Below are 25,605 nucleotides of genomic sequence, written 5' to 3'. Positions count from 1 at the left end.
CTGCAAGAACAACCAATGTTCTTAACCGCTGAGCCATCTCTCCAGTCCCCAGGCTTACTTTTTTTTTTTTTTAAAGACTGTATTTGTGTGGATCTCCCTGTAGTTCCAGCTGGCCTGGAACTCACTATATAGACCAGGCTGATCTGGATCTCACAGAGATCTACCTTCTGAATGCTGGATTAAAGGTGTTCCCCCCGCCACCACCAGGCCCAGCTTACTTTTTAAAAAAAATTTATTATTTTTATTTTATATAGAGCACTGGCTGTTCTTGCAGAAGACCTAGGTTCAAATCCCAGCACCCATGCCAGCTAACAACCGTCCATAACTCCAGTTCCAGGGGATCGGACACCTTTTTCTGACCTCCATGGGCATTGCATGACATGGGCACACTTGCATACATTACAGGCAATACACTCATACATATGAAATTTAAAGAATAAAAAATTTATTTATGCCGGGCGTGGTGGTGCACGCCTTTAATCCCAGCACTTGGGAGGCAGAGGCAGGCAGATCTTTGTGAGTTTGAGGCCAGCTTGGTCTACATAGTGAGTTCTAGGACAGCTGGGGCTACAAGGAGACCCTGTCTCAAAAAGACAAAAAAAAATTTATTTATAAAGACTACGTTTGTGTATATGTACATTTTGAGGGGTTTTGAGAAGAGGAATCTGACATTGGTATATGTGTTAGACATCTCTGGCTCCCAAATGGGAGTAGATTGGATAGAGTTCATTGGGGGCTGTTGGCAAGAGATGAGGATGGCCTGTGAGACACCTGTGGTTGTGGAGAGAGGATGGGAGGAGCTTCAGAGTGGAGGGATGTTTAGGAGGTCAAGGTGGAAGGAATTGGGGCTTACTGGAGACCAGATGACAGAGCTCTGAATGGGAGGGGTGAATGAAGGAGCAGAGGGAGAGAGCACAAGATGCCAAGTTTGGTTTGGAATATGTTCAGTGGGAAGAGACCCAGTACAGCTGGGATGGGCATCTGAGAGGACTCTATGGACACAGAAGTGGGTGTGAAAGGATGAACAGGAGTGTCTGGGTGTGGGGGTTGGGATTCTACATAGAGAGCCCAGGATTAGGAAGAACATGGGGGTCATGGCAGCGTGGGCATTGGAAGTCCAGGTACCACTATCCAGAAAAGGAGAGATGAAAATCTGAAATGCTGAGGAGGGGGTGCATCTGGTGGGAGGATGGATTCGTGAGTCATCAGCATGACTCATGAGATGAAATGCAGGAGCTCTCTCGTCTGGGAAGGGCAGACAGTAAGGACAGCAGGAGCACTGTCCCTTCTATGGACTCTTGGGAACATTGGTCTTGAGGCCTGGACAAAGAAGAGCCCCCAACAGAGACGGCAGGAAGACTCCTCAAGGTGGGAGGACAGGCCAGGAGGCCGCAAATGCAGCTCAGAGTCCCAGAAGAAGCGAGCGAACAACTGTCCCTCATGGAATCTCAGCAGCAAGGAGGCCGGCTGGGCTGGGAAGCCCCTTGGCCAGGGCAGTGTAGTGGAACGGTAGGGTGGGAGGTGGTTGCTGTGTGTCACAAAGTTGAGGGGGGAAAGATGTGTGTGGGCAACTCTTGTATTAACTGTAGTCAAGAAGGGGTGGGGGGGGACATTCATTGTGTGCTGTCCAGAAGGAAGCAGGTATGGGAATTACTGTGGCTTCGGGAAGATTGGAACATGATGGTAGATGGAGCGGTCCTGGAGTGGGTCTACTTGCTTAATGACAGCTTAGAGGTGGTGGTGATATGTGCAGGCTCTATGGCCAGACTACCAGAATTGGAATTCCAGCTCTACCACATACCTGCTGTGTGACCATAGCCAAGTCAGTGAACTTTTCTGTACCTCTGATTTGTCTGCAAATGGAGATGTTATCTGTATCTATCTACTAAAACTGTTGTGGGGCCTCAAGGAGGTAAAGTGAGGGGACTGTGACAGTTCCTGGCCCAGGGAAACTGCTCAGTAGGTGTTAACATTCTTAGGATTATTTGTTTCTCTCGGCTTTCTTTTATTTATCCATCATTCATTCATTCTAATCTGTAAAACAGTTGGGTTGGATGAGCTAATGTTCCTTCCTTCCTCCTTCCCTCCCTCTCCCCGTTCCTCCCTCCCTTCCTTCCCTCCTTCCTTCCTTTCTCCTTCTTTTCTTCATTAGCTTGCTCTGTGCCAGGCACAGGACCATTGAGGTTTTCAAGAGGCAGCACATCCCTCCTGGGGAAGATTTGAGTGTCTAAAATTTGCCCATATTCTCTCTCACTCAGCCCCTGCCCTCTGTGCTGGGAATGGAACCAGAGCACTCGGGCCACTGCTTTCTACCTGGTCCCTGCCCTTTTGGGTTGGTCCCAAGTTAGTCATCTCAATTTATATTTGAAATTACAAGAATAATACTTGCTCTGTGCAAAAAAATCCAATCTCTGCTGAGGAACGCATTCTGTGCCCTTCGATCTTTAGCAGATTCCCGTCCCTAGAGAAAACAAATTAGAGATTGTTCCTTCAAGTTTCTTTTCTTCATGTAAGCACACATCACACAGAGGTGATCATACGACATAATGTATTCTGAGATCTGCTCCTTTGTGGGTCCCTCAACCATGCCTGGAGGCATTGCTGTGCGCATAGGTTTAGATTCAATAGCTGTATTATATGCTGTGGTATGAGTGTTACAGTTTAATTGCTTAGGTTAATCCTTTTTAGGTAAGCACCAAGGTTGCTTTGAGTTTTTCAGGCATTCTTAAAATAATTCATTTGAGGCTGGAAAGATGGTTCGGGAGATAAGAATGCTTACTGCTCTTGCGGAGGACCCATGTTGTTCCCAGCACCCATGTTGGGGGGTTCACAATCACCAGTTCCAGGGACTCCAGGGCTTTCTAGCCTCCATGACCACATGCTTGCACACTGATGCATATAAACTCACTCAGGCACATACACATACACATTAAAAAGATTTTTTTTTTTTAATTTCCTGATGAGATATCTCAGCAGGTCAAAGTGCTTGCTGCCGAGCCCGAGTTCAATACTGGGATCCTATGGTGGAAGGAAAGAGCTGACACCTTCCACAAACCCACTGTGGTGCACGTGTACCTACACTTACATGTACAACAATAACAAATAGAATTTAATTTAAAAGTAATACGGCCCAAGCTGGGCAGGGTGGTACACACCTTTGATCCCAGCACTTGGGAGGGAGTGGCAGGTAGATCTCTGTGAGTTTGAGGCCAGCCTGGTCGACATAGTAAGTTCCAGGTCAGCTGGGGCTACAGGGAGACCCTGTCTCAAAAAGACCAAAAAAAAAAAATCAATTGTATACCCCTCTGCAATATAATTGAGCACTTGAACAAGGGTTTGGGTAGGTTAAATTCTTGTAAGTGAAATTTCTGGAACTAAGGAGAGGAACATTTTACCATTTGGAAAGCTGTCAGCTGCAAGGATCCTACCTCAAAAGAGGAGTTTCTTATCACAGAAATGAGGAAGAACAGTCCCACTTTGGAGTCAGGCTGTGTTGTTTCATTTTGTTTTTTGTTGTTTTTGAGACAGGGTCTCACTATGGAGCCCAGGCTGACCTTGAATTTATGAGAACCCTCCTCCTGCCTCTGCCACCCAGTTCTGGGATTATGGGCAAGCACAGACCACAGCAGGCTGGAGTCAGGTTTGTTGCTAAACATCTTCCGTCTTTCTGCTGTGCCATCTGGGTGTGTTCATCTTATGCACCAGGGCACACATGACAGACAGAGGGGTTCTTTCTTTTGTCCTGTTTATGTTGTTTGTTGGTTGGCTGTTTTTTTTGAGACAGGGTCTCCCTATAGCCCCAGCTGGCCTTGAACTCTCTGTGTAGACCAGGCTGGCCTTGATCTCACAGAAATCTGCCAGACTCTGCCTCCCAGGTCCTGTTTCATGTGAAGAAAAACCTTTCCCACATGGTCCTTGGCTGACTTCTGGTTCCTGATCAGCCAGCATGATGTCACATGCTCTTGCCTAAGCCAGTCACTGATGAGGGAAAAGGACAGCTGTGATTGGATGGGAGCAATAAGGCCCATTTCAGTGGCTGGGAAAGGAACTGGACTAGGCAATGCAGGGACCATGGAGATGTTGCTAAAGGCTTTCATAAGGATGCATCCAGCTCATTTTCCTGGATATACAGAGCTGGATGCCTGCCTCACCCAGCATCCTCTCCCTTCTGTTTGGGGTTGGATAGAGGGAGTGGGGGTTACGGGGTGGGGAATGTGTAGGTTTTGGGAAATGCCTCTTGGTTTTGGTTGTTGTTTGTTTGTTTGGTCTTTTTTGAGACAGGGTCTCCCAGTAGCCCCAGCTGGCCTGGAACTCACTATGTAGACCAGGCTGGCCTTGAACTCACAGAGATCTGCCTGCCTCTGCCTCACGAGTGCTGGGATTAAAGGCGTGCACACGTGCCTGGTGCCTGTGGAGGCCAGAAGATGATGTGGGGATCCCCTGGAAATGGAGTTAAGGATGGTTGTTGGTCTCCATGTGGGTGCTGGGAACCCGGTCCTCTGCAAGAGCAGCCAGTGCCCTCAACCACTGAGCCGTCTCTCCAGCCTCTTGTTTTAATACATGGTTCTTTTTTCAGTGACCTAGTGTCTTTTATTAATGATTTATATTTCTGTTTATGGTCTTTGCCCATCTTTTAAAGTAATAATAATGATTTTAAAAATAGTTAATATCAATTAAATGTCTAGCATGTGCCAGATATCTCATTTAACTGTCATAACAACTCTGCAAGGTAGATATTATTATCCTTGTTTTCAAGATGAGGGGCACTGAGAAACTGAATAACATACATAATTAAGGAAAGAGACCTTGGAGGCGGGGTGGCGCAGGGCTTTAATCCCAGCACTAGGAGGCAGATCTCTGTGAGTTCAAGTCCAGCCTGGTCTACAGATCGACTTCCAGGCCAGCTGGGGCTACAGAGAAACCCTGTCTATCTCAAAAAGACTGACAGAGAGAGAGAGACAGAGACAGAGAGAGAGAGAGAGAGAGAGAGAGACCTTGATATTTACCTGGCACAGGAGATACCATAATCAAAAAAGACCGAGAGAGAGAGAGAGAGAGAGGAGTTGAACCAGAAAGCACCTCAGATATCGAGGAAATTGTTTCCTGCTGGTTCCTTATTTTGGTTTGGTTTGGTTTTATGTTTGTTTAAGTTTTAAGACAGGGTCTCACTATGTAGCATCGGCTATCCCAGAACTCACTATGTAAACCAGACTAGCTTTGAACTCACAGAGATCTGCCTGCCTCTGCTTCCTGTGTACTGATATTAAAGCTGTGTGCCACCACACCTAGCTGGTTTGGCTTTTTGAGACTTGGTCTCACATTAAACCTGACTGGCCTGGTATGTACCGTGTAGCCTAGGCTGGCCTTAAACAATCCTCCTGTGTCAACTTCCTGAGTACTGGATTATAAGTATGCACCACTATACCCAGTTTCCTGTTGATTCCTTAATTCACAGCTATATTCCTGGGGAAAACCCACTTGTCCAGTGTGAGATTGCTAAGCCATAAGAACCTGAAATGGAGAGCTGGGCCTGGTGTCAGGGTCCTGGGCAGATCTGGGCCTCACTTTCTTTCTTGAGCTTTAAAATTTTTGGAGCAAGACAGGCGTGCATTGGGGGGTGGGTTGTGGAGGTCAGAGGACAACCTGTGGGAGTCAGTTCTCCTATCCCGTGGCTTGTGAGGTTTGGCAGCAGGAGCCTTTATTCACTGAACCACATCATTAATCCTCTTTCTTGGGCTTTTTAATTTAAGAGGAAGTGGGTCTGAGCCAGGCATGATGATACATGTTCAAAGTTCCAGCAGTCAGGAGGCAGAGGCAGGAGCGTCACTGCAAGTTTGAGGTCAGCCAGGGCTACATAATGAGACCCTGTCTCAAAACAAAGAAGAGAAAAGAGGAAGTAGGTACTGGAGGTCTGCTTTTGCATCAGGTGCCCTTTGAGTCCTCCCCAACTTCACCCTGAAACAGCAAGCCACTGGGTCTTCATTTATAAGGATACTAATCCTGTTGGATCAGCACCTCACACTTATGACCTCATTTAATCTTGATTACCTCTGTATGGGCCTATCTGAATACAGGCACCTTAGACCTAGAGCTTCAGCACATGAATTTGACAAGGACATTGCATTCCACCACTGGCCCCTCCAACACTCATATCTTTAGTGTATGCAAAACACATTCACTCAGGCTGGAGAGATGGCTCAATGGTTAAGAGCACTAGCTGCTTTTACAGAGAACCTGGATTTAGTTCCCAGCAGCTACATGGCAGCTAACAACTGTCCCTAACTCCAGTTGCAGGGGATCCGATACCCCCTTCTGACCTCTGTGGGCAGTGCATGACATGGGTGTACCTACTTACATACAGGCAAAATATTCATACACGTAAAATAAACATCATAATAAAATATTTTTTAAAACACATTCACTCTACGTCCAAACCCCCAAATCTTATCTTAACTCATTCTGGCATCAACTGTCAAGTCCAAACACACATCTAAGACAGATATGGGTGAGACATGAGACACATCACCCTAAGGCACAACTCCTCTCCAGCTGTGAAATGAGACACATTCTGTGCAGTACAGTTATGGGACAGGTACAGGGTAGACATTCCCAGTCCAAAACAGAAAAATTCCATAGTAAGAGGGTGATAGGTACCACATAAGTCTAAAAACCAGCAATGCAAATTCCATTTGATTTCAAGGCTCTTTGGCTCAGTGGTCTTCCTGTAAGCCACTGGGATGGCAGTATTACCCTATGGCATAGTCCTGTACCCAGGCTCTGGGTGGCAGCCTGGAGTGTTGAAGTGGAGGTGCTGACCCTACCCCTTTGAGAGCAAGGAGGTAACCTGATGATCTCTAAGTCAATCTTTTTTTTAAGTTAAAAAAATTATTTTATTTATTGCCTGCATGTATGTAAGTGTTCCTGTCTCGTGTAATGCCTGCATAGGTCAGAAGAGGGCATTGGATCCCCTGGAACTGGAGTTACAGACTCTTGTTAGCTACCATATGGATGTTGGGAATCAAACCTGAGTCCTCTGTAAGAGCAGCCAGTGCTCTTAACTGCTGAGCCATCTCTCCAGCCCCTAATCTTCTCTTTAATTGAAGAATGAAGCATGTTCATGTCCAAATAACATGTGGGGGGGGGGCATCCTGTAGAACCCAAAAGCCCAGTAGCCTTCTCTCATTCCATCCTACTTTCTCTGTCCCTTTAGTTCAAACTGCCGTTGTGTCTGTACCTATGATCCCACCTCATGCTTGGCTTCACCAGCATGGCTAGTTATACCCTTGGCTCACATTCACTTAGATAGGGGTTAGGCTTCAGCAGAGGCAGTCTATAGCAAATGGTTGATGGCCACATCATCTCTCCTTTAGCCCTTTCTCATTTTTGCAATATTGAGTTTTCTAAATCTTCAACTTCTTTTTTTTTTAGTCTTTTTGAAACAGGGTCTCCTTGTAGTCCCAGCTCACCTGGAACTCACTATGTAGACCAATCTGGCCTCGAACTCACAGAGATCTGCCTGCCTCTGCCTCCCAAGTGCTGGGACTACAGGCGTGCACCACCACACCCAGCTAGTTCCTTCTTTTTTATAAAAAAATTTTTTTTTCATGTGTGTGAGTGTGTTGCCTACATGTAGGCAGATGCACCTATGTCATGCAATGCCCACAGAGGTCAGAAGAGGGCATCCAATCTCCCAGAACTGGAGTTTTTTGGAGAGTTGTTAGTCTCCATGTGGGTACTGGGAATCGAGCCCAGGTTCTCTGCAAGAGCAGCCAGTGCTCTTAACCACTGAGCCATCACTCCAGCCCCTCTGCTGTTTTTTTCTGGCCTCTGTATTCACTGCTCTGTCCACCACTCCATCCACTCCATCCACACTGGCTCCTCCTTAGATAGATATGCCTGTCCCAGGACTCTTTCACTCACCATTCTGTCTGGAGCGCGCCCCCTACCAGATGGCCACGTGGCCCATTCCCTCACATCATTGAGATCTTTGTTCTCTCTACACTACTCAGAACCCCTGTCATCTTCACTATTTCTTGTCACCTGTGCCCCTCTTGTATGTCAGAACCTCTAAAAGCAACATTGTCGACTTTGTGAATTACTAGATCCCAGCTAGCCTAGGATATTGAAGGTATTCCTGTCTGGCAGGCAGCTGGGGCAGAAGGCCTGCTTAGTACTAGGAGGAAAATAGATACAAGATACTCTAAGCCAGGTGACTCTTAAATTTTTCTTACATTACTCTGCTGGGCAGGGTGTGGTGACACGTGCCTTTAATTCCAGCACTTGGGAGGCAGGAGCAGGTGGATCTCTGTGAGTTCAAGGCCAGCCTGGTCTACATAGTGAGTTCTAGGCCAGCTGGGGCTACAGGGAGACCCTGTCTCAAAAAGACAAAAAAAAAAAGCCCAGAAAAAGGGGGTCCCAGGCGTGAATCCCAGATAAATTCATGTCCCCCGCAGAAGAAAAACTGGGCAACAATAGGTCCTTGTTCATAAGCACATTCACAGGCCTTCCTTCCTTCCTTTTTTGATAGCATCTCTTTCTTTCTTTCTTTCTTTCTTTCTTTCTTTCTTTCCCTCCCTCTTTCTCTCATATCATCTATTGATTAAATTTCTCTTATATCTCTATCATCTATCTATCTATCAATCATGTGTGAACGGGGGTGCTGGCATGCCACAGTTCACATGTAGAGGTCAAAAGACCATCATGTCCATTCCTGGGAATTGAACTCAGGCCATCACGTTTTTTTGGGGGGGCGTTATTTTGGTTTTTTGCTTCTGCCTCTTGATTGCTGGGATTAAAGGCGTGAGTGTGGCACTGTGCCTGGCAAGATACTCTTTTAAGTGTTCATTTCTTTCATAAATAAATGGATGGATGGAGGGATGATGGGTGGGTGGATGGATGGATGGATGGATGATGGGTGGGTGGATGGATGGATGGATGGATGATGGGTGGGTGGATGAATGGGTGGGTGGGTGGATGCCTCTCCTAAAACTCCTATTCATCATACTATAATTATGTCTCTGTAGTTTGGTTCCCAGTAGACAGTGAACCCTTTGAGGGCAGGGTTTTTTTTTTTTTTTTTTTTCAGGGGGAGGAGGGGAGAAGAATCAAGACAGAGTCTCTTGTAGGCCAATTGGCCTTGAACTTCTGATCATCTGCCTCCCCCTCCCCAGTGCTGGGATTACAGTTGTGGACCACTACACCAGCGTTGAGGGCAGGGTTTGTATCCAGATGAGGGCTTGAATAAGCTGAGTGGAAGTGGTGGTTTCCCTCACTTGCCTGGCTCACAGTGTGCTACTGTCTAGGTCTCTCTGGAGGCTTTCTTCCGTCCATCTGCCCTTCTATCCAGGAAATGCCACTTTGCACATTCTTAATGGTGTTCTGTTTGTATTTGTGGGTCGTGGACAGACCAAACCAAATGCAGAGCCACATCTTGCAGCTCTTTTGGTAGTATCTATCCCTCTTGTCCTCAGTAGGGACAGTTGGTCAGTACCTGGTGCAAGGTCGATGCCCCTCTGCATTCCCCTCTGCTGTTACCTGCCTGTACAGCATTCTCTTGGTCTTGGACTCAGGGCTCCCCAACTTTGCAGCTTTGGACTAGAGGGAGACCCAGACTTCTGTCATCAAGGCTATGCAAATTCTAGGGTGTCATAAGAATTGGGGTGTCATGCTGAGTCTACTACACATCCTTCTTAGCAAATTTCCTGTTGGCACTTGCCATTTTCCTTCCCTGGGCTCCCTAGGTACCACTTCCTACAGTACCCCTCTCCCCTGAAGAGCTCCCCTTTGTTGCCTCACAGTTTCTGGACCTGCACCCACAGCTCTCCTCCTGATGGCCCAGAGTTCTCTGAGGGCAGCCCTGGACCTGAGCAAGCCCCACCCCACCCCCAACTAGCACCAAGTATGAAAGTGTAAGAACTGTTTCTAGAACTGAATGAAATTCTCTCCAATTGGTGTTACAGATGGTCATTGGCCTCCACATGGGTGCTGGGAACCAAACCCATGTCCTCTGCAAGAGCAGCCAGTGCTCTTAACCTCTGAGCAGATCTAGCCTAGTTTATAGAATCTTGATTGATGGAAGTCATCAGACGCTGGAAGGAAGCAGAAGGAGAGGCAGAGACAGTTAAATCTGTAGGTTTGAAAGACTCCCAGACTGTACTTGAGGAGGCTGGGGAGCTTGTCCATTATCTGGGACAGGTAATATCACTAGAAGTAGGGGGAGGCAGAGACTAGATTGTGACCCGAGTCCACCACTGGGGGCTCAGTGGACATGGGTTATGACCATGACATGTGGTACCTGTGGTCAGACACAGAGGCCTCTGCCATCCACAGCTTCCTCTGCATGGGCTGCATGGTGACTGACATGCCCATACCCCTCCTCTTCAGTTAGTACTTCCAGAACAAGGACTGGCTTTGACCCATTGAAGCTACCCAGGCTTCTGGCCAACACCAGATGAGTGAAGGGTGGTGGATCGTCTTCAATGGCTGGGCAGGGACTGGTGCAGGAGAAGTTTCTGCAGGAAGGCCAGGAAGGAACATAGTTGTATAAGTGCAGGGGAGTGTGAGAGCAGGTGGCAAGGGACTGCCAGCCTGTGTGTTGGGGGTTAGAGCAAGGTGCAAGAATAAGAGGCTCATTCTGAAGACAGACGAGACCTCCACCTTGGGACTGTATTGCAGCCACTTGTCTGACCCAAGAACCACATGTACAGTGTCTTGTAACAGGGAGGAGCAGTGTTGGGTGACACGTTTTCCTACGATGGTTGGACTATCGACTACACCAGGCACTCTTCACCAGTCACCTCCTAAACCCTCATGACAGCCAGTGTGGCAGGACCTGCCATCAGCCCCACTTCCCGCTTGGGACCCTGAGGCCCAAAGCCACATATTAAATGTAAATGCTGGACCCACACCCAAGTTAAAGCTTTTTTCAGTGTCCCCTTGAGGCCAAACAGAGACATAGTGGACACATGTCAGTACTCCATAAATATACACACTGGCTTCTCTTTGGATGGAGGACTCCCTGGGGTGGCAACTGTGTCCCTGTCATTTGGACATCCCCAGACCTGCCCAGCATAAGCCTCATTGCCTGGTGAAGATGGGTAGCCAAAAGTGTGCTATGGAGAGAGGAAGGGAGCAGGACTCCCAGGTCTCAGGGCCTTCCTGGGCTAACCTCTATGCTCTGGCCAGGCACAGGCAAGAGGTACTCAATGCCAGCTGGCACTTTTCCTAGGCAGCCTTCACCAAGGTTCATTAGTCGTGCCCAGAAGGGACTGCTGGTGGGCATTAAAGAAAGCACATTGTGGGTTCAAATGCAGCGTAGTCCTCCCTGCCCTGTGCCAGCTCATGACTGGAGCTCCTGAGCTTCTGCTTCCCCCTTGTATGTGGGGGTGAATGGACACCTGCCTCTCGCTATTGAGTGAATAAGAGCCTGAACAGAGCCAAGCTCAAGACAAGTGGCTGGCGCTTCCTTGTTTATATGATCACCAGCCATTGTTTTGCCCTTTCCATGACCCTTCTCCTTGGTAGTAACACAGACTACTGAGTTTGATGGTAAAACAAGGTTCTTCCCCTGAACTTGAGATTTTCCTAGGCAGTACTGTTGCCCAGGCCTTTGTACAGCAAGGGGCAGGTGGCTCCCCTGCAGCCCTTGCCCATCAAGGACATCACATAAACAAGTCCAGTGGGCTGTGGGTCTGCAACGTGACAGTATGGCATGAGGTCCATGTAGTCTCTGAGATGGTCCATCGCCCCACAGACACCCTCCCGCCTCTGTTGTGGGATGAGTGGGAATGCACGCACCCCTCTCATGGCCACAGGGTAGTTTCTGGTCCCTGCTGTCTAATTGATGGACCATACTCTGTACTCTTTCTGCAGACACTGATGGAGAGGCAGAAACGGAAGGCGGACATCGAGAAGGGGCTGCAGTTCATTCAGTAAGTGGGCAGTGGGCAGGGTGGGCTTTCCTTTTCCTCCTGAGTCCCTGCTCTATGTGCAGTGGCATGTGGAGGGGTGAGATGAGGGGCAGAGGCCATGAACTCCACATGTACTTATGCAAGTACTCTACGACCCTGGTTGCCCTTGGATCTTATCGGGTGTATTGTGTTACCCACCCTCTGCGTTTGCACATACAGTGCCTTGAATTCTCTTGCATGTCTGCAAGCACCTTCTAATACATCAATAACCCCCTTATGGAGTGCCACTCTCTCTCAGACTCTGTACTGGGCCCACCCGTTAGCTTTTTAATCTTCACAATAACCCAGTAAATAGATGGGCTTTATTCCATTTTACTGATAAGAGAGCTGAGGCTTAGAGAGGCTAAGTTTAGTTAGGGTCATACAGCTATTGAGTGACAGGATTCCAAACCAGGTCTGATTTGAAAACCCATGTTTCTTTACATTAGATGGCCCCCAGCACTCCCAGCCTGTGCTTGTTTGTTTTCTTTCATAATTTTCCTTATATGCAAGATATAAAAATATCTTTACTTAGCCCCTTTCCTTCCCTCCCTCTCTCTCTCCCTTCTCCCTCCCTCCTTCCACCTCTCTCTCTCTGTCTCTGTCTCTCTGTCTGTCTCTGTCTCTCTCGCTCTCTGTCTCTCTCTCTCTCTGTCTCTGTCTCTCTCTCTCTCGTCTGTTTCATATGACCCAGACAGGCCTCAAACTCCCTGTGTAGCTGACACTGGCCTTGCCCCTGTGATCCTCCTGCCTCAGCTCTCAAGCAGCTGGATCATGAGCCTGTACCACCAGAGCTGGCTGCCGGTTTCTTTTTCTCTCTTAAATAGATTCTCAGAGGCATATTTATCATGGTGCTCATAAGTGTATTATATAATACACATTCCCTCCAGCCTGAACTTGCAATACCAGGGCATTCAATGCATGCCAATTTATCTATTTTTATCGTATATATATATATATATATATATATCTGTGTCTACATGTGTATGTGTCCTGTATGTGTGTAGGTACTTGAGGAGTTCATAAGAGGGTGTTGGGCCCCCTGAAATTGGAGTTACAAGTCTTTATGAACCACCAAAGGTGGGAGCTGGGAACTGAACCCCAAGATCCTCTGGAAGAACCGCTGCTGCTCTTTAACTGCTGAGCTATCTCTTCAGCCCCTTGATTTGGGAGTTTTGAGAGCACCTGAGTTGAACCCTGGCGCTTGTGTTTCCCTACAGCCCTGCAAGCCAGGGTCCTCAGCCCTCCTCACAGATGTCAGAGCAATGGCTACTTTTCAGTCTTTACTCCCCACTGGGGCAAATCTTGATTTTTGTAGTGCTCGTTTGATGCTTGGAAAATGCTCAGGTTTATTCAGAGGCCAGTCTGTTAAACGAGGTGGACCTTTATGACTCCCGTTTTATCCAGCCTTTGAATTCAGTCACTGACTTCTGTGTGGCCTGGTCCACAGCTAGTTCTTTGCTTCTGGGGTACTGTCCTTTCCTGTGAGTGAGACGGCACCCCCTTCTCATTCAGAGTTCTTATGAGAGTTGAGGGGCCTGGTGGTGTGTGGGGCAAATACTTGTTCTGACATCTTCTTTCATCTTTTCAAAGGAACTTTTAATCCTCCTACCTCCACCTCCCCAGTGCTGGGATTACAGGCATGCACCACAATGCCCGGTGTGTGCAGGTTGGAGAATCATCCCAGGGCTGTGTGCATGTAGGCAAGTGCTCTGCCAACTGAGCCACACTCCTGAGGTGTCTTTTAGGAGGGGAATGTGACCTGCTGAAAATGAAGCCAGCGTTGACGGGGAGAGCTGGAGGCAGGAGATCAGCTGAAGGAGAGGGATGGGGGACTGGGCCAGGCAGCATGGGAGCAGGTGCCCGCAGCAGCATGGGCAAAGACAGGCCTGGCCTCTGATGCTGAGGTGTGTAAGGATGGCATGTCAAGCCCTGGTTCCTCTGTCAGTATTACACATATGTGCATGTGCACACACACACACCCCTGCCTACACTACACATATGTGCATGTGCACACACACACCCCTGCCTGTACTACACATATGTGCACATACACACCCCTCCTTCTACTACACACACACACACACACACACACACACACACACACACACCCCTCCCTTCCCTTGTCTCTGCTCACTTCTCACTAGTCTGGCCTGCTCTTTCTTGCCCAGGTAGCAGCTTCAGGCAAAAGAGAAGCCTAGCCCCACCCTCTGGTCCTGTCTTTGATTCTGTCCTACTATGTGACCTTGGACAGGTCACCCCTCCACTGTCTGTTTTCCCACCAGTAGACAAGCCCCTGCTCGTATTCTAACCTCACAGGAGTTGCAAGTTCTCCTTTTCCATTGCTGTGGTTTAACCACAAAAGAGGAAGCATAGCGGCCACAGACCCGGCTTAACTTGTTAGCTTCTGGCCTGATGGGTCGATGGCCCTCAGCTTGCCTGGCATTGGCTGAGTGTGTGTTCTGGGAGGGTCAAGAGAACAGCAGAACCTCCCAGTTTGAGGGCACCTGAGTTCCTCAGTGTCCCATGACTTGCCCCTATGGGCCTGAGGTACAGATTTGGTTTGATGAGGACATGGTGGATGAGGATTCTAGAGTCCCAGAGTAGGTGTTAATTTCCTAGCTCGCCTGTCCCCATATAAGTCACCATTGATTCTGCCTTCGTTAGAGTCTGATTTTTCTCCTTCTGTACTGTTCCAGGCCTGGGGGGCCTCCTAGACCCAGCTGTGACTCCCCTACCCTTATAGCTTAGAGACCTAAAGTCCTGCTCTCCTTAGGAGAGGGGGGCACATAGGCAGAGGACAGCTGTTGGAGCTAAGGCTGCTGCTGGCCAATCTTGCTCAGCATCTACCTCTGGGAAAACCAGGGAAAATACAAGTCCTATTAGAACTAAGTGGCCCTCATGCTGTCCCCTCACCCTGGTCCACACGTGACTGTGATCTGAGTGGGAAGAACCTACTTGTGGTACAACCTCAGACCCTGTAGTATAGTCCTGGGGCTTCATAAGGCTGGGACCTGTTGGCTCAACCAGACCTGTGTCTCTCTTTTCCTACTAGGTCAACACTACCCCTAAAGCAAGAGGAATATGAGGTGCGTGTCCCCTTGGTGGGTGGATGGCGGTGAGGGCTGTTGTGTCCAGCTAGAGGGCTGTGGGGACTGGGTGAGGGCTGTTGTGTTCAGGCTGTGGGAGTTGAGCTAGGCTGCATGGAGGCAACTTGTTGAGTCCCCTGTGTATCTGCCTTGCATAGGCCTTCCTACTCAAGCTTGTGCAGAACCTGTTTGCTGAGGGCAATGACCTGTTTCGGGAAAAGGACTATAAGCAGGCTCTGGTGCAGTACATGGAAGGGCTGAATGTGGCCGACTACGCCGCCTCTGACCAGGTGGCCTTGCCTCGGGAACTGCTGTGTAAGCTTCATGTCAACAGAGCTGCCTGCTACTTCACCATGGTGAGCCTGCCTCCTCCCCCTGCCTGGCCACATCTCCCTGGATACCTCTTGAGTTTGTCCGAGCTAGGCTGGCCGCATCCACCTCTTCCTATCTGAACATAACTGCCTCAATCCCAGACACACGGCAGAACATAAACAAATTTTTAAGATTATGTTTATGTTTTTAAAATATTTTATTTATTTTATTTTATTATGAGGGTACTGAGGTAGGCATACCCAAGTCGTGCAATGCCCACAGAGGTCAGAAGGCCTCTGACCTCCTGGAACTGTAGTTACAGATGGTTGTTACCCATGTGGGTCCTGCAAGAGCAACTAGTACTCTTTTTTAAAAAATATTTATTATTATTATTATTTTTAATATTTATTATTTTTATTTTATGCATATGAGTGTATTGCCTGCATGTATGGAAGTGCACCTGTGTTGAGCAATGACTCAGAGGGCAGAAGAGGGCTTCGGATTAACCTGGGACTGGAGTTAAGGGTGGTTCATAGCCGTCATGTGGGTGCTGGGAATCAAACCCGGGTCCTCTGCAAGAGCAGTCAGTGCTCTTAACTGCTGAGCCCTCTCTCCAGCCCCTTATTTATTATTTTTATCTCATGTGTATGAGTGTTATGCCTGCATGTAGGTAAGTGCACCCATGTCGTGCAATGCCCATGGAAGACAGAAGAGGCTGTTGGATCCCCTAGAACTAGAGTTACGGACAGTTGTTAGCTGCCATGTGGGTGCTGGGTCTTCTGCAAGAACAGTCGGTGTTCTTAACTGCTGAGCCATCTCTCCAGCCCCTTAAATTAAATTTATGTGTGTATATTTGTGTATGTGTGTGTCTGTATGTGTGTACACATACAAGCGCTGGCCGGGCGTGGTGGCGCACACCTTTAATACCAGCACTTGGGAGGCAGAGACAGGCGGATCTCAGTGAGTTCAAGGCCAGCCTGGTCTACACAGTGAGTTCCAGGAGAGCTGGGGCTACAGGGAGACCCTGTCTCAAAAAAGACCAAGAACAAAAAACAAAAACACATACAAGTGCCACAGCATTCACATAGAGGTTAGAGGACAACTTGCTGGAATCAGTTCTCTCCTAACACCATGTGGGTCCCAGGGATTTAATTCAGGTTCTCAGGTTTGTCAGCAAGCACCTTTACTTGCTGAGCCATCCTGCCATCCTTGGGAAGCTTTTAAAAGAACAGATGAGGGGCTGGAGGGATGGCTCAGCAGTTAAGAGCACTGGCTGCTCTTGCAGAGGACCTGGGGTCGATTCCCAGCACTCACACGGTGGCTAACAACTATTTATAACTCCATTTCCAGGGGATATGATACTCTCTTCTGACCTGTGGGCATTGCATGATATGAGTATATTTATACACATACAGGCATTATACTTATACACATAAAATAAAAATAATAAATAAATTAAAAAAAAAAAAAAGAACAGGCCAGACATGGTGGCATATGCCTTTAGTCCCAGCACTCAGGAGGCAGAGGCAAGTGAATCTCTGTGAGTTCAAGGCCAGCCTGGTCTACATAGTGAGCTCTGGGCCAGCCGGGGCTACAGGGAGACCCTGTCTCAAAAAGACCCCCTAAAAATTTAAAAATAAAAAAAGAACAAATGGGTGTGGTCGTGTGCATTTATAGTCCTAGATTCAGAGGCTGAGACAGGAGAATCACTTGAGTCTTGGAGTTTCAGACCAGCCTAGGGCAACCTAGTAAAACAACTTCTTTTTTTTTTTAAATATTTTATTTACTATTTTTATTTTGTGTATGAGTATATTGCCTGCATGTATGTGAGCGCACCAGTGTCATGCAATGCCATGGAGGTCAGAAGAGGGCTTCAGATTCCCCTGGAGCTGGAGTTAAGGATGGTTCATAGCTGCCATGTAGGTGCTGGGAATCGAACCTGGGTCCTCTGCAAGAACAGTCAGTGCTCTTAACCGCTGAGCCATCTCTCCAGCACCTCCAGCCCCGTAAAACCACTTCTTTTATTTGTATTTTATGTGTATGAGTGTGTTGCCTGCATGTATGTAGGTACATCTGTGTCATGAAATTCCTACATTTATGTAAGTGTACCTGTGTTGTGCAATGCCTGAGTTCAGAAAAAGGTGTTGGATTCCCCTGCAACTGGAGTTATGATTGGTTGTTAGCCATCTTGTGGGTGCTGGAAATTGAACCTGGATCCTCTGCAAGAACAGCCAGTGCTCTTAACTGCTGAGACATCTCTCCGGCTCTCCAGCCCCAAAACAATTTTTTTTTTGTCTTTTTGAGACAGGGTCTCCCCATAGTCCCAGCTGACCTGAAACTCACTATATAGACCAGGCTGGTCTCAAACTCATAAAGATTTGCCTGCCTCTGCTTCCCAAGTGCTAGGATTAAAGGTGTGTCCCACCACGCCCAGCCCCAAAACATTTCTTTTTTTCTTTTTTTTTGATCTTAAATTTTTAAGAAATATGGGGTGAGAGGAAGGTACATTTATTGATTTGCCAGAATACTTGTTTCAGAATCTTGAACCTGCTTACAGAGAGGCAGGAGACTATGGTTGCAGAACAGCCCTGCAGACAGTTTGGTGCCCTTTCTGTCCTCACCTCTGAGGCGCTCACTTTCTTCCCCTTCCTCCCAAGTCATCTCTTTTAACAAGAGGATACAGGCACAGAGACATTGATGATGTCTTTGCGGATCATGCTGGATGGCTATTAGATAGTACAAAGTTTATTTTGTGTGTATGAATGTTTTGCCTGTGTGTGTGTAAGTACACCCGTGTCATGCAATGCGCACAGGGATCAGAAGAGAGCATCAAATTCCCTTGGAACCAGAGTTATGAATGGTTGTTAGCTGCCATGTGGGTGTTGGGAATTGAACCTGGGTCTTCTGCAAAAGCAGTCAGTGCTCCTAACCACTGAGCCATCTCTCCAGCACCCCCAAACCAATTCTTAAAAAAAAAAAAAAAGCCAGGCATGATGGCAAACACCTTTAATCCCAGCACTTGGGAGGCAGAGGCAGGCAGATCTCTGTGAGTTCAAGGCCAGCCTGGTCTACACAGTGAGTTCCAGGACAACTGGAGCTACAGGAAGACCCCGTCTCAAAAAGACCAAAAAAAAAAAAAGGGGGGGGGGCTGGTGCTGGGCTGGAGAGATGGCTCAGCGGTTAAGAGCACTGAGTGCTCTTGAAGAGGACCTTGGTTCGATTCCCAGCACTCACATGGTGGCTACTAACCGTCCTTAACTCTAGTTCCAGGGGAATCCGAAGCCCTCTTCTGACCTCCGAGGCATTGCTCAGCACAGTGCACTGACATACATGCAGGCAATACTCTCGTATACATAAAATAAAAATAATAAATAAAATATATTAAAAAAAAAAAACTTTAGTTAAAAAAAAAAAGGGCTAGGGAGATGGCTCTGTTGGTAAATTACATGCTTTATTGCCTCACAAGCATGAGAGATCCAAGTTTTATCCCCAAGAAACATGTCATACCTGTAAAAAGAAAATCTGCCTAGGCATGTTGGTGTACACATTTAATTCCAACACTTGGGAAACAGGAAGATGGATCTCTGAGTTTGAAGCCAGCCATGGCTACATAGTGACAGTCTGTCTCAAAACAAATACAAAACATCGCCTGCTGGAGCTCACTGTCCAACTAGTCTAACCAATCAGTGAAACTAAATCCACAAAGAGATCCTACTTCATAAAGTAGAGAGGGCTGGAGAGATGGCTCATCAGGTAAGAGCACATGCTATTCTTGCAGAGGACTGGGGTTTGATTCCTAACACCCACATGGCAGCTTACAACCATCTGTAATTCCAATTCCAAGGGATCTGACACACTGTCTTCTGGCCTCCACAGACATTACACACAAATGGTGCACTTATACACATGCAGGCAAAACACTCATCTACATTAATTTTTTTAAAATATTTTATTTATTTTATTTTGTGTGTATGAGTGTATTGCCTGGATGTAAGTAAGTGTACCCATGTCATGCACTGCCCTCGAGGACAGAAGAAGCCATCGGATCCCCTGGAACTAGAGTTAGGACAGTTGTTAGCTGCCATGTGGGTGCTGGGAATCAAATTTAGGTCCCCTGCAAGAGCATCCAGTGCTCTTAACCACTGAGCAATCTCTCCAGTCCCTCTACTTTGGTTTCGCTATGTAGCTCAGCTCTTGAACTCTAGACCCTTCTGCCTCCACCAGTTACTAGAATTACAAGTATGTGCCACCACACCTGACACTAGGCACCACTTTAAAATTATTCTCCCTAAGCTCCTAGGTTTTATTTATCATATTATATTCCTAAATCTTCATAGACATGGTTACATGGAAGCAGGCCCTATGCCAGGTGAGTATAAAGTGGATTCTCAACCTAGAATTAAATTAATAAAAATAAATAAATACACACACACACACACACACACACACACACACACACACACACACGACAGCAATAGAGTAAAGCCCCTGATGTCAACCTCTGGCCTCCACATAAGCACACGTGGGCATGCACACCTGCAGACACATGAGCACACACAACAGAAGCAACAACATAAAAAAACATTCAGCCTTCACCTTGCCTCAGATGAATTGAGTTAGAATTTCAGGGTGACCCAGATTGCACCTCTGTGAGATGCTTACTGTGTCTCTTAGCCTGTGGTGTTCCCAGTTGAGGGTAGACAAACAGCAGGTGTGTTACTGACGAAGCTCACTGCTGTAGAACCATAGCTCTCCTAGCAGTGTCCCTCTCCATAGCAGGAACTCTTCAGCCTGGTCCTAGATCTCAGCCTTCCTGCTGTTTCTCTGTAGACCACTGAGGCTCCTTTTTATTCTGACAGTCAGAAGTGCTGATGACTGGGCTGCCTGCTTCTCTCCCATAGGGCCTGTATGACAAGGCGCTGGAGGACAGTGAAAAGGCACTGGGCCTGGACGGCGAGAGCATCCGGGCACTGTTCCGCAAGGCACGTTCTCTCAACGAGCTGGGACGCCACAAGGAGGCCTATGAATGCAGCAGCCGGTGCTCGCTTGCCCTGCCCCATGTGAGTTCCGGCTTCTGACCTGTACTGGCCTTCCTATGGACATACCACCCTGTGAGCCTCGGCTTCCTTCTCTGCCACACAGAGTTGCTGATACTGATGTGATGCTAGCTATAGTTTCCGAGCTGGATTGGGTGTCTGCATTGCTAAAACTGCATTGTGGGTATAAGTTACCTCATCCTGGCAACAGCCCTATGAGATTGGTGCTCTTATCCCTGTTTTAAAGATGAAGAGACAGACATGGAGAGAAAGGAACTTAACTGGGTAGATCACAACCACCAGGGGATGGCAAAGTGGAGGGCTGACCCCCAGGAACCCAATTCTTGTGTCTGTGTTCTTGACCTCAACACTCTGACAACAGGGTTGTGTGAGGTTTAAAGAGGTGCCTCTGTCCTGGGGTGCTGGTGTTAGGGCTTTCCCTGGGGGGACTAGTGACAATGAGAAATGACCAACAGAGAGCTTGCCCACTCACGGCTGATGTATATTGTCAGCCTCCCCAGACCCCTCTCCACTGCCATTTATTTACTTGATAAGTATTTATTATGCGCCACCCAAACAGGCACAAATCAAGACCCACAGCCCACTGGTGACTAACTGTAACAGCCCTGAGGTCCAGGTGTATCACCACCCTGACCCCCAGTGTGACCTTGGACAGAGCTTTTCCTCCTCCCAAATGCTGGGATTAAAGGCATGCACCACGCCCGGCCCTGGCTTTTCCTCCTTCTACACATCAGATCCACATCCATCAAGTGCCTTTCCTCCTTTGTCTCTGGTGTGATGGCTGCAAAGGGCTCTGTGTCTTTATAGGGCTGGTGCTTCTAGAAAGCTCAGAAAACACAACAGAACAATATCATAGTTCTTCCCGGGAAGAGCTGGAGGTTGAGGGTGAACTAATAAAGGAGCACTTGTACTTACTGACAGTTTACCCTCCACTGTGACACTGTAACTTGCTGAATTTTAAAAATTAAAAGTTGGGGGCTGGAGAGATGGCTCAGCGATTAAGAGCACGCCTTTAATCCCAGCACTCAGGAGGCAGAGGCAGGCGGATCTCTGTGAGTTCAAGGCCAGCCTGGTCTACAAAGTGAGTTCCAGGCTAGGGGGCACAAGGAAACCCTGTTAAAAAAAAAAAAAAAAAAAAAAAAAAAAAAAAAAAAAAAAAAAATTAAAAAAAAAGGGCTAGGGAGAGGCTCTGTTGGTAAATTACGTGCTTTTTTGCCTCACAATCATCAGAGATCCAAGTTTTATCCCCAAGAAACACATCACACCTGTAAAAAGAAAATCTGCCTGGGCGTGTTGGCGTACAAATTTAATTCCAGCACTTGGGAAACAGGAAGGTGGATCTCTATGAGTTCAAGGCCAGCCTGGTCTACAGAGTGCCAGACCAGCTGGGGCTATAGGGAGACCCTGTCTCAAAAAGACCCCCCCCCAAAAAATAATATATATATATATAATAAAGGGCTTGGGGGTGTGGCCCACTGTGGACTTGCCTAGGATGTACACTCTGGGTTCCTTCCCTAACACTGCAAAGAAAAAAGAAAAAAAGATGATATTAAAATAAAAACAAGGGAAGGGGCTGGAGAGATGGCTCAGTGGTTAAGAGCACTGATTGCTCTTGCAGAGGACCCGGGTTCAATTCCCAGTACCCACATGGCAGCTACGAACCATCCTTAATTCCAGTTCCAGGGGAATGCAAAGCCCTCTTCTGACCTCCGCGGCATTGCACGACACAGGTGCACTCACATACATGCAGGCAATACACTCATGCACATAAAATAAAAATAATAAAATATTAAAAAAATAAATAAATAAAAACAGGGTTTGGCCAGGCGTGGTGGCGCATGCCTTTAATTGCAGCACTCAGGAGCCAGAGGCAGGTGGATCTCTGGATTTGAGGCCAGCCTGGTCTGCAGAGCGAGTTCCAGGCAGCTGGGGCTCTAGGGAGACCCTGTCTCAAAAAGACCAAAAAAATAAAAAATAGGATAAAAATAAAAACAGGGTTTGATCCCTAGCACTACTAGAAAATAAATAAAATTAGAAACAGCCAGGTACAGTGGGGAGCACCTGTAATTGCAGGGATTCAAGGTCAGCTTGAGCAACATAACAAGACTGTGTCTTGAGATAAATAAAATAGAGTAAAATAAAAACAAACCTATTGATATCTTTACCTTTCCGGAAATGAAAGGAGAAACAAAAGCGTGGTTGAGCTGGTGGTTCTAGGCCCACTGTTCCCAGCATATTACACCACCTAGGCTCCTACTTTCTTGTTGGTGACATGCTATAACTGTGACCCTTCCTACAGGGCTACACAAGGTGTCCACAGAGCACCTGGGTAGCCCGACCCACCTGCGGTATCCAACCCGTGTCTCACCTTCTGCAGGATGAAAGTGTCACTCAGCTGGGTCAGGAGCTGGCTCAGAAGCTTGGACTGCGGGTGCGGAAGGCATATAAGAGGCCCCAGGTAGGTGGGCTGTGGGTCCTGGGGTAGGGGGAGAGAAGAGGGGTGAAGATTTGAGCTAGGCACTCTGGGACCCTGAGTGAGGTAGCCAGGAATGGGTGAGGACAGAGGGAGTAACAGCAGGTGACCTTTCCCCTGTTGGCCGAAAGCCCTGAGAAGCAGGGCCCTGTGGAAGAGGAAAGAACAGCCAAAATTCACAGCTCACCTTAGACACCAGCTGTTAAAACACGCTCCCTCCCCACCCTGGAGATGGCCCAAGGGGACTCTGACATCCTTCAGCTTTGTGTTCTCAAATGACCCCCCTGTGGTGACTGTCAGATGTCAGTATGTGTTGGACTCCTTCGAATCCACATATGTTTTTCTGGTACCCGCTGTGTGCTTGGATGCAGGCAGGAAAGCATATGGCTCAAGTGTTTCTGACACGACCTTTAGCAAGTTAGTGCCTGTTTCTGCCTCAGTTTCTGCATCTGGAAGACAGATAATTATGCCCACCTCAGAAGGCTTGTGGGAGGACTAAAGCACGAGGACGTGCATGAGGACGTGTTTAGGTCGAGTTGGAAGAAGAAAAGAAATCAATCTGATCCTGGGAGCCAGGGCACGGGATGGTAGGAGGCCTGGGGGTAGGGAGCCTCGGGTGGCACCAAGGACCCCACGGCTGGTGTCAGGGCCTCTCTGTTGGCTGGCGGGATGCTGAGCATCTTTCTAGAATCTTGATCTCTTTCTACCTCTCCCCTATCTTTGGCAGGAGTTGGAAACCTTTTCCCTGCTTAGTAACGGCACCCTGGCTGGCGTGGCAGATCAGGTAGGATGGGGGCCAGGACTCCAAACACTATACCAACCTGTCTGTTTCCATCTATCCCAAAATTCATCCTTGTGGATGACGCCAGGTAATACAGCACCCTAACCCACCTGCAGCCAGTGGACTACAGAGGTCATCACGTCTGGCACTAGGCTACCAGCCCCTTCCGTATCTTTCACTAATCCCTGCCTTCTTGCTGGTACACTCAACCCATGCCCAGAGGTCAGGATTCCTGGAGGTCTTTGAGAAACCCAAGCAGGGTAGAACTCCTCATGGAGAGGATAAGGCCAGGCCAGCCTCAGTATAGTAGCACACACAGTTACCTGAGAACGCATAAGCACTGGGTAGTGTCCAAGCAGAGCCCCTGCATCCTGCATGTCAAACACAGTCATGTCTGAGGTTTGTCTGCTGGATTCCCTGCAGGCACATGCACCATGGAAGTCGTTTATTTGACTAGTTGGTCACTCTTCATGAGCACCTAGAAGTGGGTGGCCTGGACTGTGCTCATAAGCAGTTCTCAGAATTCAAGGCTCAGTATCTGTGTAAGTTGAGCTTAGGGAGCAAGTTACCAGGAGGGCTAAGAGTCTTGGAAGAGAAAGCCCAAGGCAGCCTTGTTGGGAAAAGGTCTCACCAAGCCAGAGGAGTGGGCTTCAGCCAGGTAGAGATGAGGGAACTGTATCACATGCAGGGGTGTAGCCGGAACAGAGGTCGGTAGTCAGGAAAGGAAGAGACATTCCCTAGACCTCAGGCCCAGTTCTTCCTTAGGGGGTTCAGAAGAATCCGCTCTGCAGCTGGATGTGTTGGGGGTTAGATCCTGAGTGTACCCTTGCTGTGAGGTAGCCACTCCAGTCCCTCAGGGCTTTGACTTTCTTAGGCCTCTGTGGCTAAGTGGGTGTTACCAGCAGGGGTTCTGAGCCAAAGGGCAGGGAGAGAGGAGCCTGGACAGTCTGAGCAGCAGGAAGCCTGGGAGGTCCCTTTGTCCTGCAGGGCCTGAGGAGGCCTGGGCAGCACTGATCAGGAGACTCACAGCTGTCTTTAGAAGTATTTGTCTGGCACCTCTTCTCCCCACCCCAATATTTCCCATGCGCACTGTGTGAAAAGCAGCTGTCTGATCCAGCACTTTGGCCTTGGTCTACACAGCTTATCTACAATGCACAAACACCTTGGGAGATAGAAGTTTACTGTGTGCTCTGTGGACAGACTCAGAGGTGGGGCTGGGAGAGTGCCCAGGCCCAAGGGACAGTGTCAGGGCAAGCTCTGGTCAGACAGCCCTGCTCTGACACATGAATGACAGCCTTGACCAATATCTGTGCTATGGAACACCTCCCTCATAGCATGCTGATAAACACCACAGTAGGTGTGAAGTGCTAGCCTGGGGCCTATCGTGAGGCAGGGTGCTGGGTGTACTGTGTTGCCATTATTACCACTGCTGACTCTTGGAGAAGGTGGCTAATGGTGAGTCTGTACCTTCTGTCCTCCACGGGAACATGAAGGAATCAGGGACCATCCAGGGCCTCACAAGGAAAGCATGATTCTGACAGATTGTAAAGGGATCAGAGAAAAAACGGGGAGTTCAGGGTAGAGGAATGACTTGTGTCCCTTGTATCTCAAACAAGGCAGAGGAGTTCACTGGGGACGGAGAAAGGAGGCTGTTCAACTAAAGGCCTAAGTCATCCTCCTGGTAGCTCATATGTACAAATGCATATTATACATATAACAAATACACAAACACACAACACTTCTTGTGTTCTGAGTTGTTTCAGCTTTTGGGGGGGGGGGTGGTCTTTTTGAGACAGGGTTTCCCTGTAGCCCCAGTTGGCCTGGAACTCACTATGTAGGCCAGGCTGGCAGTACATTCATATACATAAATAAAAATAATAAAATATTTTAAAAATAGGATTTTTATTGAACTATGATGAAAATATCATCCAATCCAACCATTTAA

The 25,605-nt window shown here is 47.9% G+C and overlaps 1 protein-coding gene across 4 annotated transcripts in view; it reads left to right on the top strand.

Moving 5' to 3' along the window:
• Zc3h7b (zinc finger CCCH-type containing 7B) overlaps window positions 1-25,605 on the top strand; it is a 64,057-nt gene that overhangs the window by 16,418 nt on the left and 22,034 nt on the right. For all 4 annotated transcript variants that reach the window (XM_029569187.1, XM_029569188.1, XM_029569189.1 and 1 more), the window contains exons 2-7: window positions 11,872-11,930; window positions 15,004-15,037; window positions 15,196-15,393; window positions 20,251-20,409; window positions 22,784-22,864; window positions 23,607-23,663. In XM_029569187.1, coding sequence (XP_029425047.1) covers window positions 11,878-11,930; window positions 15,004-15,037; window positions 15,196-15,393; window positions 20,251-20,409; window positions 22,784-22,864; window positions 23,607-23,663 — 582 coding nt within the window. In that variant the 5' untranslated portion in view covers window positions 11,872-11,877. The remainder of the gene's footprint in view (window positions 1-11,871; window positions 11,931-15,003; window positions 15,038-15,195; window positions 15,394-20,250; window positions 20,410-22,783; window positions 22,865-23,606; window positions 23,664-25,605) is intronic.

The sequence above is a fragment of the Nannospalax galili genome, unplaced genomic scaffold (assembly GCF_000622305.1).
Source record: "Nannospalax galili isolate Female #2095 unplaced genomic scaffold, S.galili_v1.0 scaffold180, whole genome shotgun sequence".
Taxonomy (NCBI): Eukaryota; Metazoa; Chordata; class Mammalia; order Rodentia; family Spalacidae; genus Nannospalax; species Nannospalax galili.
Note: the sequence above shows the minus strand (reverse complement) of the source record. Positions and strands in the feature narration are given on the sequence as shown.